Raw genomic sequence first — 10003 nt, forward strand, 5'->3', positions numbered from 1 at the left:
TCCTCTCTGGTTTCCCAGCTCCCATCTCCACCCCCAGAACAGAAAAAGAAACAGAGTCTTCTCTCCTCAGGAGCCAGCAGGATATTTTCTAGTCTTCCAGTCCTGTTATGTCCCTGCTCACAGCCTTCCTCCCACACTCTGGATGAAATTCCAGCTCCTCCCCCATCCTCCCATCCCCTCAGCTTTGACCCTCTTTACTGGCTGGTTCCCCAACTAGGTCCCCCTGCCCTGCACCCAGCCCTGCCCCGCTGTCCTTCTGTGTTGCCTTTGGTCTTTGCTCAATGTCAGCCCTTCATCAGCCCCTCCCTGACCTGATGTGACCATGACCCCCTCACCCAGACACACACTCCGTGCCCCCACCTGCTAAGGGCTTTTCTTCCCACACATATCACTTCTGTATCACACTTAGAACAGTTTATTTGAGGGCTGCTTCCTCCCTCCCAGGAGTGTGGGGCCTGTGTCCCCACCCCCAGGTCCCCTGCTGCTCCTGGGATCCCCCAGCCTGGAATGGGAACCGGGGGTCACCCTCACAGCAGCTGAGGGACCTGGGACAAGTCTCCTCTCCTCTGTGTCGGTGTCCCCTCTCTATAATGGTACTGCTGGGTTCCTAGGAGGGGCCGCTGAAGATTCTGTGTCCAGGGTCCCCCGGCACTCTTTGCCCCAGGCATCTCCTTGGGCCCCAGATGCCCACAGGGTGGGTTCCAGGACAGGGAGCCACGCCTTCTCGGAAGCCACCCCTCCGAAGCCACGCCTCCAAGAAGCCACGCCTCCTGGAAACCCCACAGTCCCAGGGTCTCCTGAAAGGCAAGATGTGGGTTCCAGCCCGGCCTGGGACCCCTGGGACCGTGCCAGCCTGGTCCTCAGGTTCGGCTGTGGGCAGTGGGGGGAGTCTGGAAGGTCCGAGCCCCCTTACAGGGATCCGGGGTGGCAGAACACAAAATCTCAAGCCACTGAAGTTGGGTCGGGAAAATCAGGGCCTCAGTCTCCAGGATGGTCTGGGCCATGAAAGGCTGTGAGCTAAGGCTCCTTCGTTGCTGGGAGGTGAAGCTCTGGTGGTGGGGCTGAGTCGCGGGTCTTGGAGTGGCCGCTAGGATAGGACTTCAGGGTGGGGACTCTGAGGTGGTAGCTCAGATGGGGCCTGCGCTGGGAGATTTTGGGCAAGAAAGCGGGAAACCCCAAGACCTGGAGTTGGTGGGGTTCAGTACAAGGCGGGCGCCAGCAGCAGCAGCATCACCCCGGCCAGCAGCGCCAGCGAAGGCGGGCTGGCCGTCAGGTGCGCGGCGTCGGAGAGGCCAGAGGGGGCCGGCAGATTGCAGTCGGTGTAGGGCTCCACGCAGCCCGCAAAGGCCATGACGTGAGCCACGAAGGTCTCCTCCTGCACGCCGTGCACCAGGTGCGCCTGCGGGCCTCGCGCGAACACCGCCACGTCCTCGCCCCCGTGGGTCTCGCTAGCCAGGGGCACGGCCGCCTGCTGCCGGTACGAGGGGTCCTCTGGCCAGAAGGTGGGGAGTTAATGTGACAAGGGAAGCAGCCTTCTCCTCCCCAGAATTCCTGTGGCCAGGGTGGCCACCTCCCAGTGCCCCACCCACTACACTTACCGCTTATGCTGTCATTAACATCGGGCCTTGAGCCCCCGCCAAGCACGTAGCCAGGGCCATTGCCATAGAGGATGGAGGTGTAGGACTTAAAGTCTGAGGCCTTGCTGGGGGCCAGACCTGCAGGGAAGAGGGGACCCCGTGATCACACTGACCCCAGCCTTTGGGGTGCCTCCTGTGTGCAGAGCCCAGGCAGGTCTTGTCTGTTGAGTGACTTAATCCTCACCAGAGCGATCCAGGGCAGTTGCTGTTATTACCCCACTTGACAGATGAGGAAACTGGCTCAGAGCACTTTGTGCCTCATGACTTAGGGGCAAGGATCTGCCACTCTCCCTGGGCTTACCGAAAATGGAGGTCCCACGCAGTGTGTAGCCACCAAAAGAGAAGACATGGGAGTGGTCTGCAGTGACAAGGATCAGCGTGTCCAGTTCGCTAGTGAGCTTGTTAGCCTTGGCGATGGCATTGTCAAACATGACCGCCTCGGTCAGCGCCATATAAGCTTTGCTATCATGGTGACCGTGGTCAATGCGGCCTCCTGCAAGAAGGTCACATATAAGATATCAAACCTGCCCTGATGGCCCTCATCGCTCCTCTGTTCCCCAAGGGGCTGCCACTCACCCTCCACGAAGAGGTAGAAGCCCCGGGGGTTCCTGCTCAGCACTTGCAGGGCCGCCTCCGTCATCTCCTCCAGGGTCGGGTCCTTGGTGGGGTCTTGCTGAACATTATACTTCATGTCAGCCGGCTCAAAGAGGCCTGTGGGAAAGGAGAGCAGTGGTGACCCTCAAGCTGGTGACTGGGGTGGCCCGTGGCACCCATCCCGGGGAGGACAGTGGCTGTGGGTCGGGTCGTTACCCATGAGATGTGTAACACTGGAGTCATTGGCTGCCTGAAGGAGCTCCGTGCGGTTCCACACATACTGGGCTCCCTGGGAGGGGCAGAACCAGGCCTCAGCCCATAGCCCAACACCCCAGGCCTGGCCCCACTGTACCCCCCCGGACCCATGAGCCCCCATCACCTGGTGCTTGGCCTGCCACTCCTGCACCAGATTCCGCTTGTCCTTCCGGACTCCATTCTCACTGGCATCGTGCGGGTATTCAGGGTCTGGGGTCCCCTCAGGAAACATGTACTTTCGGCCTCCACCCAGGATCACCTGGGACCAGAGATTAGGGCAGGTGGGTTAGGGGCCTGGCTGGCCCTTTACTCCTCTCACACAGCCCCCACCTCCCCCACCAGGTCTGTGGGTATGGCCTGTCCCCACCTCCTACAGGGTGCCACCCCACCACACATACACACACATGAAGCCATGGAGACCCCAAAGACCCCAGGGCTGGAGGTTGCCTGGGACTGTGTTGAGAGTGTGCCCCACCACTGGTGTCCAGCCCTGCCCCGTGCCCAACATGTCGCACGTCAATATCCATGTTGTTGACCAGTTGAGTGGCGATGTCCTGGCAGCCATACGTCTGTGCATCGGCAGGCAGGTCGGCATCTGAGTACCAGTTTCGGTTCACCGTGTGTGCATAGGCCCCGGCTGGGGAGGCGTGCTGCACCCTGGTGGTAGTCACCACTCCCACTGACTTCCCTGAGGGTGGCAGAGGTCATGGTGGGCCACTGAGGTCTCTGAACCTGTCCCTGCTCAGGATGCTGACTCCCAAGCCCACCTGCTTTCTTGGCCCGGTTCATCACAGACGTGACCTCATTGCCACTTGTTGTGTTGCACTGGTTGTAGCGGGCGGCTGCACTTACACCAATGGTTCTGTAGTTGCCCTTGACCCCACACAGGTAGGCAGTGGCAGTGCCTGCACTGTCTGGCACCTGTCTGTCCACGTTGTATGTCTGGGGGCAGAGATGCCTTCAGCTCTGCTGGGGTAGACACCCAGCTCCTCACCCAGCCCCTGGGCCCATCCTTACAGCCCCTGGCCCCTAATTCAGCCCCCAACCCTCTTGGGGCTTTCCCTCCTACCCCGCTCCCTAGGCCCACACCCGCCCCTCCAGTGTAGACCACCCTGAGGTCACTTGGCCCTTACCTTGGACAGAGCCACGTATGGGAACTGGTCCATGGCCAGGGGTGTCTCAGGTCCCAGCTTGTCTTTCATCTGCCCCTTTAGTATCCGAGTGGCTGTCACCGTAGGCACCCCCATCCCTGAAGGTACACACTGTGTCAGGTTTGAGTCCCCGGGGCCAGCCTGGTCAGCCAGCAGCTCAGGGTTCCAAGGTGATGGGGAGATGGGGTGGACTGGCTTAGCGCACTCACCGTCCCCCAAGAAGAGGATGACATTCTTGGCAGCTGTCTGGATGGGCTGCAGCTTCTTAGCCACATCAAGGGCCTGGGCTGCCTGGCGGTTCCAGAAGGCAGGGTCTTCCTCCTCAACTGCCCAAGGGGAGAGTGGAGGTCAGGTCAGCCTGGGACCGCCCCCTGTGAGTAGGGGCTGCCAGGAGCTGCCTGATTACCTGGGATGAAGCCAAGGGAGAGCTGTAGCCGCAGGCCCAGCAGCAGCAGCACGCAGGCCCCCTGCATGGCTGTGTGATGGCGGAGGGTCAGGATGGGACCTGGGGAGGCCGGGTCTCGGGCAAGGCTGGGACACCAGGTACCAGCTGCAGCACTGGCTGCCCGGGCTTAAATCTAGATAGACTTTGTCCCTGCTGTAAAAGTCTCCGTGTCCCTCCCAGTGCCCCGGGTGGCCACACCCTGCCCCTCACCTGCCCTATGACTTTGAGCCCTGTTGCCAGGGGGATGTGGTGGGTGTGGCTGAGCCAGCAGGGGTCCTGAGATTTCAGGTCCCTCCCTCACAGGATGGTCCCCAGCTGTCTCCTCAGGGGTGGGGTGGGGATTAGGGTGCAGAAGTCTTAGGCCTGAGGAACATTTTCAAGGTCCTGACTGAGGCTCCTCCCAGCCCTCTGCTCACCAAGTCCTGTGGGAGAACCATCTCTCCTTCCTTCCTGTGTTCAGTGTTTTCTGAGACTCAGCCTTGGCCTGGTTTGGTTCCCAGTGCTGAGGGACACAGCCTGGGCCCGGGGCCTGGGTTAGTTCCCTGGTGCCCTGAGGCAGAGTTCCATGGGGTTGCCTGTCTGTCCTGCCCCCTGCTCCCTGTCCAGCTCCTCACCAGACTTGACCTGGGCAGGAGGTGTGGGCACTGGGCTAGTGGGGGCCCCTGGGAGCCTGGGCCCAGCTTCTGCTGTGGAGAAGGATGGGGCTGGAGGTGAGAGCGGAGCGGGGGCCTTGCCTGTGTCTTCAGTTACTGAAGTGCTGGGTCTGCACCGCTGTTTGTGTTTGTGTGTGTGTGTGTAAGGTGCCTGAAATGGGTCGCCAGGTGTGGGCCCAGTTCCCCGTAACTGAAGTTGACCTCTGCTCCATTGAACAGGTAAATGGAAGGCAGAGGTGAGTCTGTTCTCTCCACAGGCCACACACACTCACAGGTACAGCTTCTGATAAAGAGCTAAAAGGTTTCGGTAATCCCAGGTTGGGTTCAAAAGCATTCTTCCCATCCAACAATCCCACTTCTGGGTGTGTATCCCCAAGAATTGAAATCAGGATCTGGAAGAGATATTTGCACACTCACATTTTAGTAGCATTACTAACAGCAGCCAAGAGGCGCAAGCCACTCAACCATCCACAGCAGACAAATGGATAAGCAAAGCATGATATAACTCTGCAATGGAACATTGTGCTTAGTTGCTCAGTCATGTTTGATAGTTTTCCATCCTATGGTCTGTAGCCTGTCAGGCTCCTCTGTCCATGGAGATTATCCAGGCAAGAATACTGGAGTGGGTAGCCATTCCCCTCTCCAGGGGATGCTCCCAACCCAGGGATCGAACCCAGGTCTCCTACATTGCAGGCGAATTCTTTACCAGCTGAGCCAACAGGGTAGCCCTTTTTCTTGAGGGCCACATCTAGTGGAACTCACAGGACCAGGGAGGTGACAGCCACCAGATGACTGCCTGGGCATCAGGCAGGGAGGTAGGAGGGGTGAGCACTGAAGCCCGGGAATGTCCCTCTGTTTTCAGGGAAGGTGAAAGCCTGGCTTTGGGGGAGGGGAAAGCCTCAACTTGGTCCAGCTGCTGGCCTTACCTGGCCCTGCTGACTCCCTCGGGGTCCCTGAACTGCTGTCCTTTGGTGTTGCTCACGCCCTCACGGCCTTTGGTCTTTGCTCAGTGTCGGCCCCTCATCAGCCTCTCTTTGACTTATTGATGTGAATCACCCACCTCCCGCCCTGCCCCACCCCCCCCCATACACACAGACACACACTCTGTGCCCCCACCTAAGGGCTTTTCTTGCGACATGTATCACTCCTGTATCACACTTAAAACAGTTTATTTTTCTTGCGACATGTATCACTCCTGTATCACACTTAAAACAGTTTATTTGAGGGCTGCTTCCTCCCTCCCATGAAGGCGGGGCCTGTGTCCCCACCTACCAGCTCCCCCGCTGCTCCTAGGCTCTCCCAGCATGGAAGGGGCACCAGGGCCACCTTCATAGCAGCTGAGGGACCTGGGACAAGTCTCCTCTCCTCTGTGTCGCTGTCTCCTCTCTCTAACGGTACCCTGGGTTCCTAGGAGGGGTTGCTGAGGGACCTTGCCCAAGGTCCCCCGCCGCTCCTGGTTCCAGACGTCTCCTTGGCCGTCTCCTTGGCCAGGGAGGAGCCCACAGGGTGGGTTCCAGGAGGACCGGAAGCCACAGCTCCCCAGGAGCCACGCCTCCTCAGAAACAGTGCCTCTTCAGTTTCCACGCCTCCTAAGAAGCCACGCCTCCCGGAAACCCCGGAGTCCCAGGGTCTCCTGAAAGGCATGGTGTGGGTTCTAGCCGGGCCTGGGAACCCTGGGACCGTGCTAGCCTGGTTCTCAGGTGGGGCTGTGGGCAGTGGGGGGAGTCTGGATGGTCCGAGCCCCCTTACTGGGGTTCGGGATGGCAGAACACTAAGTCCCAAGCCACTGAAGTTGGGGTCGGGCAGTAGGTCTACGGGTGTCACAGGGAAATCAGGGCCTCAGCCTCTGGGATGGGCTGGGCCATGAAGGGCTGTGAGCTGAGGCTCCTTCATTGCTGGAAGGTGAATCCTTCATTTCTGGGAGGTGAAGCTCTGCTAGTGGGGCCGGGTCGGGGATCCGGGAGTGGCTCCTAAGATAGGACTTCAGGTGGGGACTCCGAGGTGGTAGCTCTGGTGGGGCCTGCGCTGGGAGATTTTGGGCAGGAAAGCGGGAAACCCCAAGACCTGGAGTTGGTGGGGGTCAGTACAAGGCGGGCGCCAGCAGCAGCAGCATCGACCCGGCCAGCAGCGCCAGCGAAGGCGGGCTGGCCGCCAGGTGCGCGGCGTCGGAGAGGCCAGAGGGGGCCGGCAGATTGCAGTCGGTGTAGGGCTCCACGCAGCCCGCAAAGGCCATGACGTGCGCCACGAAGGTCTCCTCCTGCACGCCGTGCACCAGGTGCGCCTGCGGGCCTCGCGCGAACACCGCCACGTCCTCGCCCCCGTGGGACTCACTAGACAGGGGCACGGCCGCCTGCTGCTGGTACGAGGGGTCCTCTGGCCAGAAGGTAGGGGGTAAATGTAACAAGGGAGGCAGCCTTCCCCTCCCTAGAGTTCCTGTGGCCAGGGTGGCCACCTCCCAGTGTCCCACCCACTACACTTACCACTTACGCTGTCATTAACATCGGGCCTCGAGCCCCCGCCAAGCACATAGCCAGGGCCATTGCCATAGAGGATGGAGGTGTAGGACTTGTTGTCTGAGGCCTTGCTGGGGGCCAGACCTGCAGGGAAGAGGGGACCCCGTGATCACACTGACCCCAGCCTTTGGGGTGCCTCCTGTGTGCAGAGCCCAGGCAGGTCTTGTCTGTTGAGTGACTTAATCCTCACCAGAGCGATCCAGGGCAGTTGCTGTTATTACCCAACTTGACAGATGAGGAAACTGGCTCAGAACACTTTGTACCTCATGACTTAGGGGCAAGGATCTGCCACTCTCCCTGGGCTTACCGAAAATGGAGGTCCCACGCAGTGTGTAGCCACCAAAAGAGAAGACATGGGAGTGGTCTGCAGTGACAAGGATCAGCGTGTCCAGTTCGCTAGTGAGCTCGTTAGCCTTGGCGATGGCATTGTCAAACATGACTGTATCAGTCAGCGCCATATAAGCTTTGCCTTCATGGTGACCGTGGTCAATGCGGCCTCCTGCAAGAAGGTGACATATAAGATACCAAACCCACCTTGATGGCCCTCATCAGTCCTCTGTTCCCCAAGGGGCTGCCACTCACCCTCCACGAAGAGGTAGAAGCCCCGGGGGTTCCTGCTCAGCACTTGCAGGGCCGCCTCCGTCATCTCCTCCAGGGTCGGGTCCATAGTGTGGTCTTGCTGAACATTATACTTCATGTCTGCCGGCTCAAAGAGGCCTGTGGGAAAGGAGAGCAGTGGTGACCCTCAAGCTAAGTACGGGGGTGGCCCATGGCACCCATCCCGGGGAGGACAGTGGGGGTGGGTGGGGTCGTTACCCATGAGGTGTGTTACACTGGAGTCACTGGCCGCCTGAAGGAGCTCCGTGCGGTTCCACACATACTGGGCTCCCTGGGAGGGGCAGAACCAGGCCTCAGTCCTTGGCCCGACACCCCAGGCCTGGCCCCGCTGTACCCCCTGCACCCATGAGCCCCCATCACCTGGTGCTTGGCCTGCCACTCCTGCACCAGATTCCGCTTGTCCTTCCGGACTCCAGTCTGACTGACATCATATGGGTATTCAGGATCCGGGGTCCCCTCAGGAAACATGTACATTCGGCCTCCACCCAGGATCACCTGGGACCAGAGATTAGGGCAGGTGGGCTAGGGGCCTGGCTGGCCCTTTACTCCTCTCACACAGCCCCCACCTCCCCCACCAGGTCTGTGGGATGGTCTGTCCCCACCTGTAACTCCTACAGGGTGCCCCTCCTTGCCCCCACAAACCCGTGGAGATCCTGCAATACTCCAGGGCTGTGGGCAGCCTGGAACTGTGTTGGGAGTGTCCCATCCCCTCTGCCCAGCCCTGCCCCGTGCCCAACATGTCGCACGTCAATATCCATGTTGTTGACCAGTTGAGTGGCGATGTCCTGGCAGCCATACGTCTGTGCATCGGCAGGCAGGTCGGCATCTGAGTACCAGTTTCGGTTCACCGTGTGTGCATAGGCCCCGGCTGGGGAGGCATGCTGCACCCTGGAGGTGGTCACCACTCCCACTGACTTTCCTGAGGGTGGCAGAGGTCATGGTGGGCCACTGAGGTCTCTGAACCTGTCCCTGCCCGGGATGCTGACGCCCAAGCCCACCTGCTTTCTTGGCCCGGTTCATCACAGACGTGACCTCATTGCCACTTGTTGTGTTGCACTGGTTGTAGCGGGCGGCTGCACTTACACCAATGGTTTTGTAGTTGCCCTTGACCCCACACAGGTAGGCAGTGGCAGTGCCTGCGCTGTCTGGCACCTGTCTGTCCACGTTGTATGTCTGGGAGCAGAGACGTCTTCAGCTCTGCTGAGGTAGACACCCAACTCCTCACCCAGCCCCTGGGCCCATCCTTACAGCCCCTGGCCCCTATCTCAGCCCCAGGCCCTCCTGGAGCTTTCGCTTCTACCTGCTCCCTAGGCCCACACCCACCCCTCTAGTGTAGACCTTACTTTGGACACTTGACCTTACCTTGGACAGAGCCACGTATGGGAACTGGTCCATGGCCAGGGGTGTCTCAGGTCCCAGCTTACCATTCATCTGCCCCTTTAGGATCCGAGTGGCTGTCACCGTAGGCACCCCCATCCCTGAAGGTACACAGTATCTCAGGTCCGAGTTCCCGGGGCCAGCCTTGGTCAGCTGGCAACCCAGAGTTCCAGGCCTGTGGGGGGAACATGGGGTGGACCGGCCTCATGCACTCACCGTCCCCCAAGAAGAGGATGACATTCTTGGCAGCTGTCTGGATGGGCTGCAACTTCTTGGCTACATCAAGGGCCTGGGCTGCCTGGTGGTTCCAGAAGGCGGGGTTTTCCTCCTCAACTGCCCAAGGGGAGAGTGGTAGTCAGGTCATCCTGTGAGTAGGTCATCCCCTGTGAGTAGGGGGCACCGGGAGCTGCCTGATTACCTGGGATGAAGCCGAGGGACAGCTGTAGCCGCAGGCCCAGCAGAAGCAGCACACAGACCCCCTGCATGGTTGTGTGATGGCGGAGGGTCAGGATGGGACCTGGGGAGGCCGGGTCTCGGGCAAGGCTGGGACACCGGGTACCAGGTCAGTGCTAGCCGTCCGGGCTTAAATCCCTGCTATTAAAGTCTCTGTGTCCCTCCCAGTTTCCCGGGTGGCCACACCCTGCCCCTCACCTGCCCTATGACTTTGAGCCCTGTTGCCAGGGGGATGTGGTGGGTGTGGCTGAGCCAGCAGGGGTCCTGAGATTTCAGGTCCCTCCCTCACAGGATGGTCCCCAGCTGT

The 10003-nt window shown here is 60.1% G+C and overlaps 1 protein-coding gene across 3 annotated transcripts; it reads right to left on the bottom strand.

Moving 5' to 3' along the window:
- Window positions 1-399: 399 nt before the first annotated feature.
- Window positions 400-9772, bottom strand: LOC122426614 (intestinal-type alkaline phosphatase). Of its 3 annotated transcripts, none has more exons than XM_043445679.1 (11): window positions 9662-9728; window positions 3847-3963; window positions 3620-3735; window positions 3254-3428; window positions 3002-3174; window positions 2611-2745; window positions 2448-2520; window positions 2214-2348; window positions 1939-2130; window positions 1599-1715; window positions 400-1491 (listed from the first exon to the last, which is right to left on the bottom strand). In XM_043445679.1, the coding sequence occupies exons 1-11, from the start codon at window positions 9726-9728 to the stop codon at window positions 1199-1201; spliced, it is 1593 nt and encodes a 530-aa protein (XP_043301614.1). In that variant the 3' UTR covers window positions 400-1198. The 3 variants fall into 3 exon arrangements, with proteins under 3 accessions (XP_043301614.1, XP_043301613.1, XP_043301615.1); XM_043445678.1 differs by lacking the exon at window positions 9662-9728 and adding an exon at window positions 4044-4225; XM_043445680.1 differs by lacking the exons at window positions 400-1491; window positions 1599-1715; window positions 1939-2130; ... (5 more) ...; window positions 3620-3735; window positions 3847-3963 and adding exons at window positions 5936-7108; window positions 7216-7332; window positions 7556-7747; ... (5 more) ...; window positions 9229-9344; window positions 9460-9576 and having other exon boundaries at window positions 9662-9772.
- Window positions 9773-10003: the final 231 nt, after the last annotated feature.

The sequence above is a fragment of the Cervus canadensis genome, chromosome 24 (assembly GCF_019320065.1).
Source record: "Cervus canadensis isolate Bull #8, Minnesota chromosome 24, ASM1932006v1, whole genome shotgun sequence".
In the NCBI taxonomy this organism is placed as follows: Eukaryota; Metazoa; Chordata; class Mammalia; order Artiodactyla; family Cervidae; genus Cervus; species Cervus canadensis.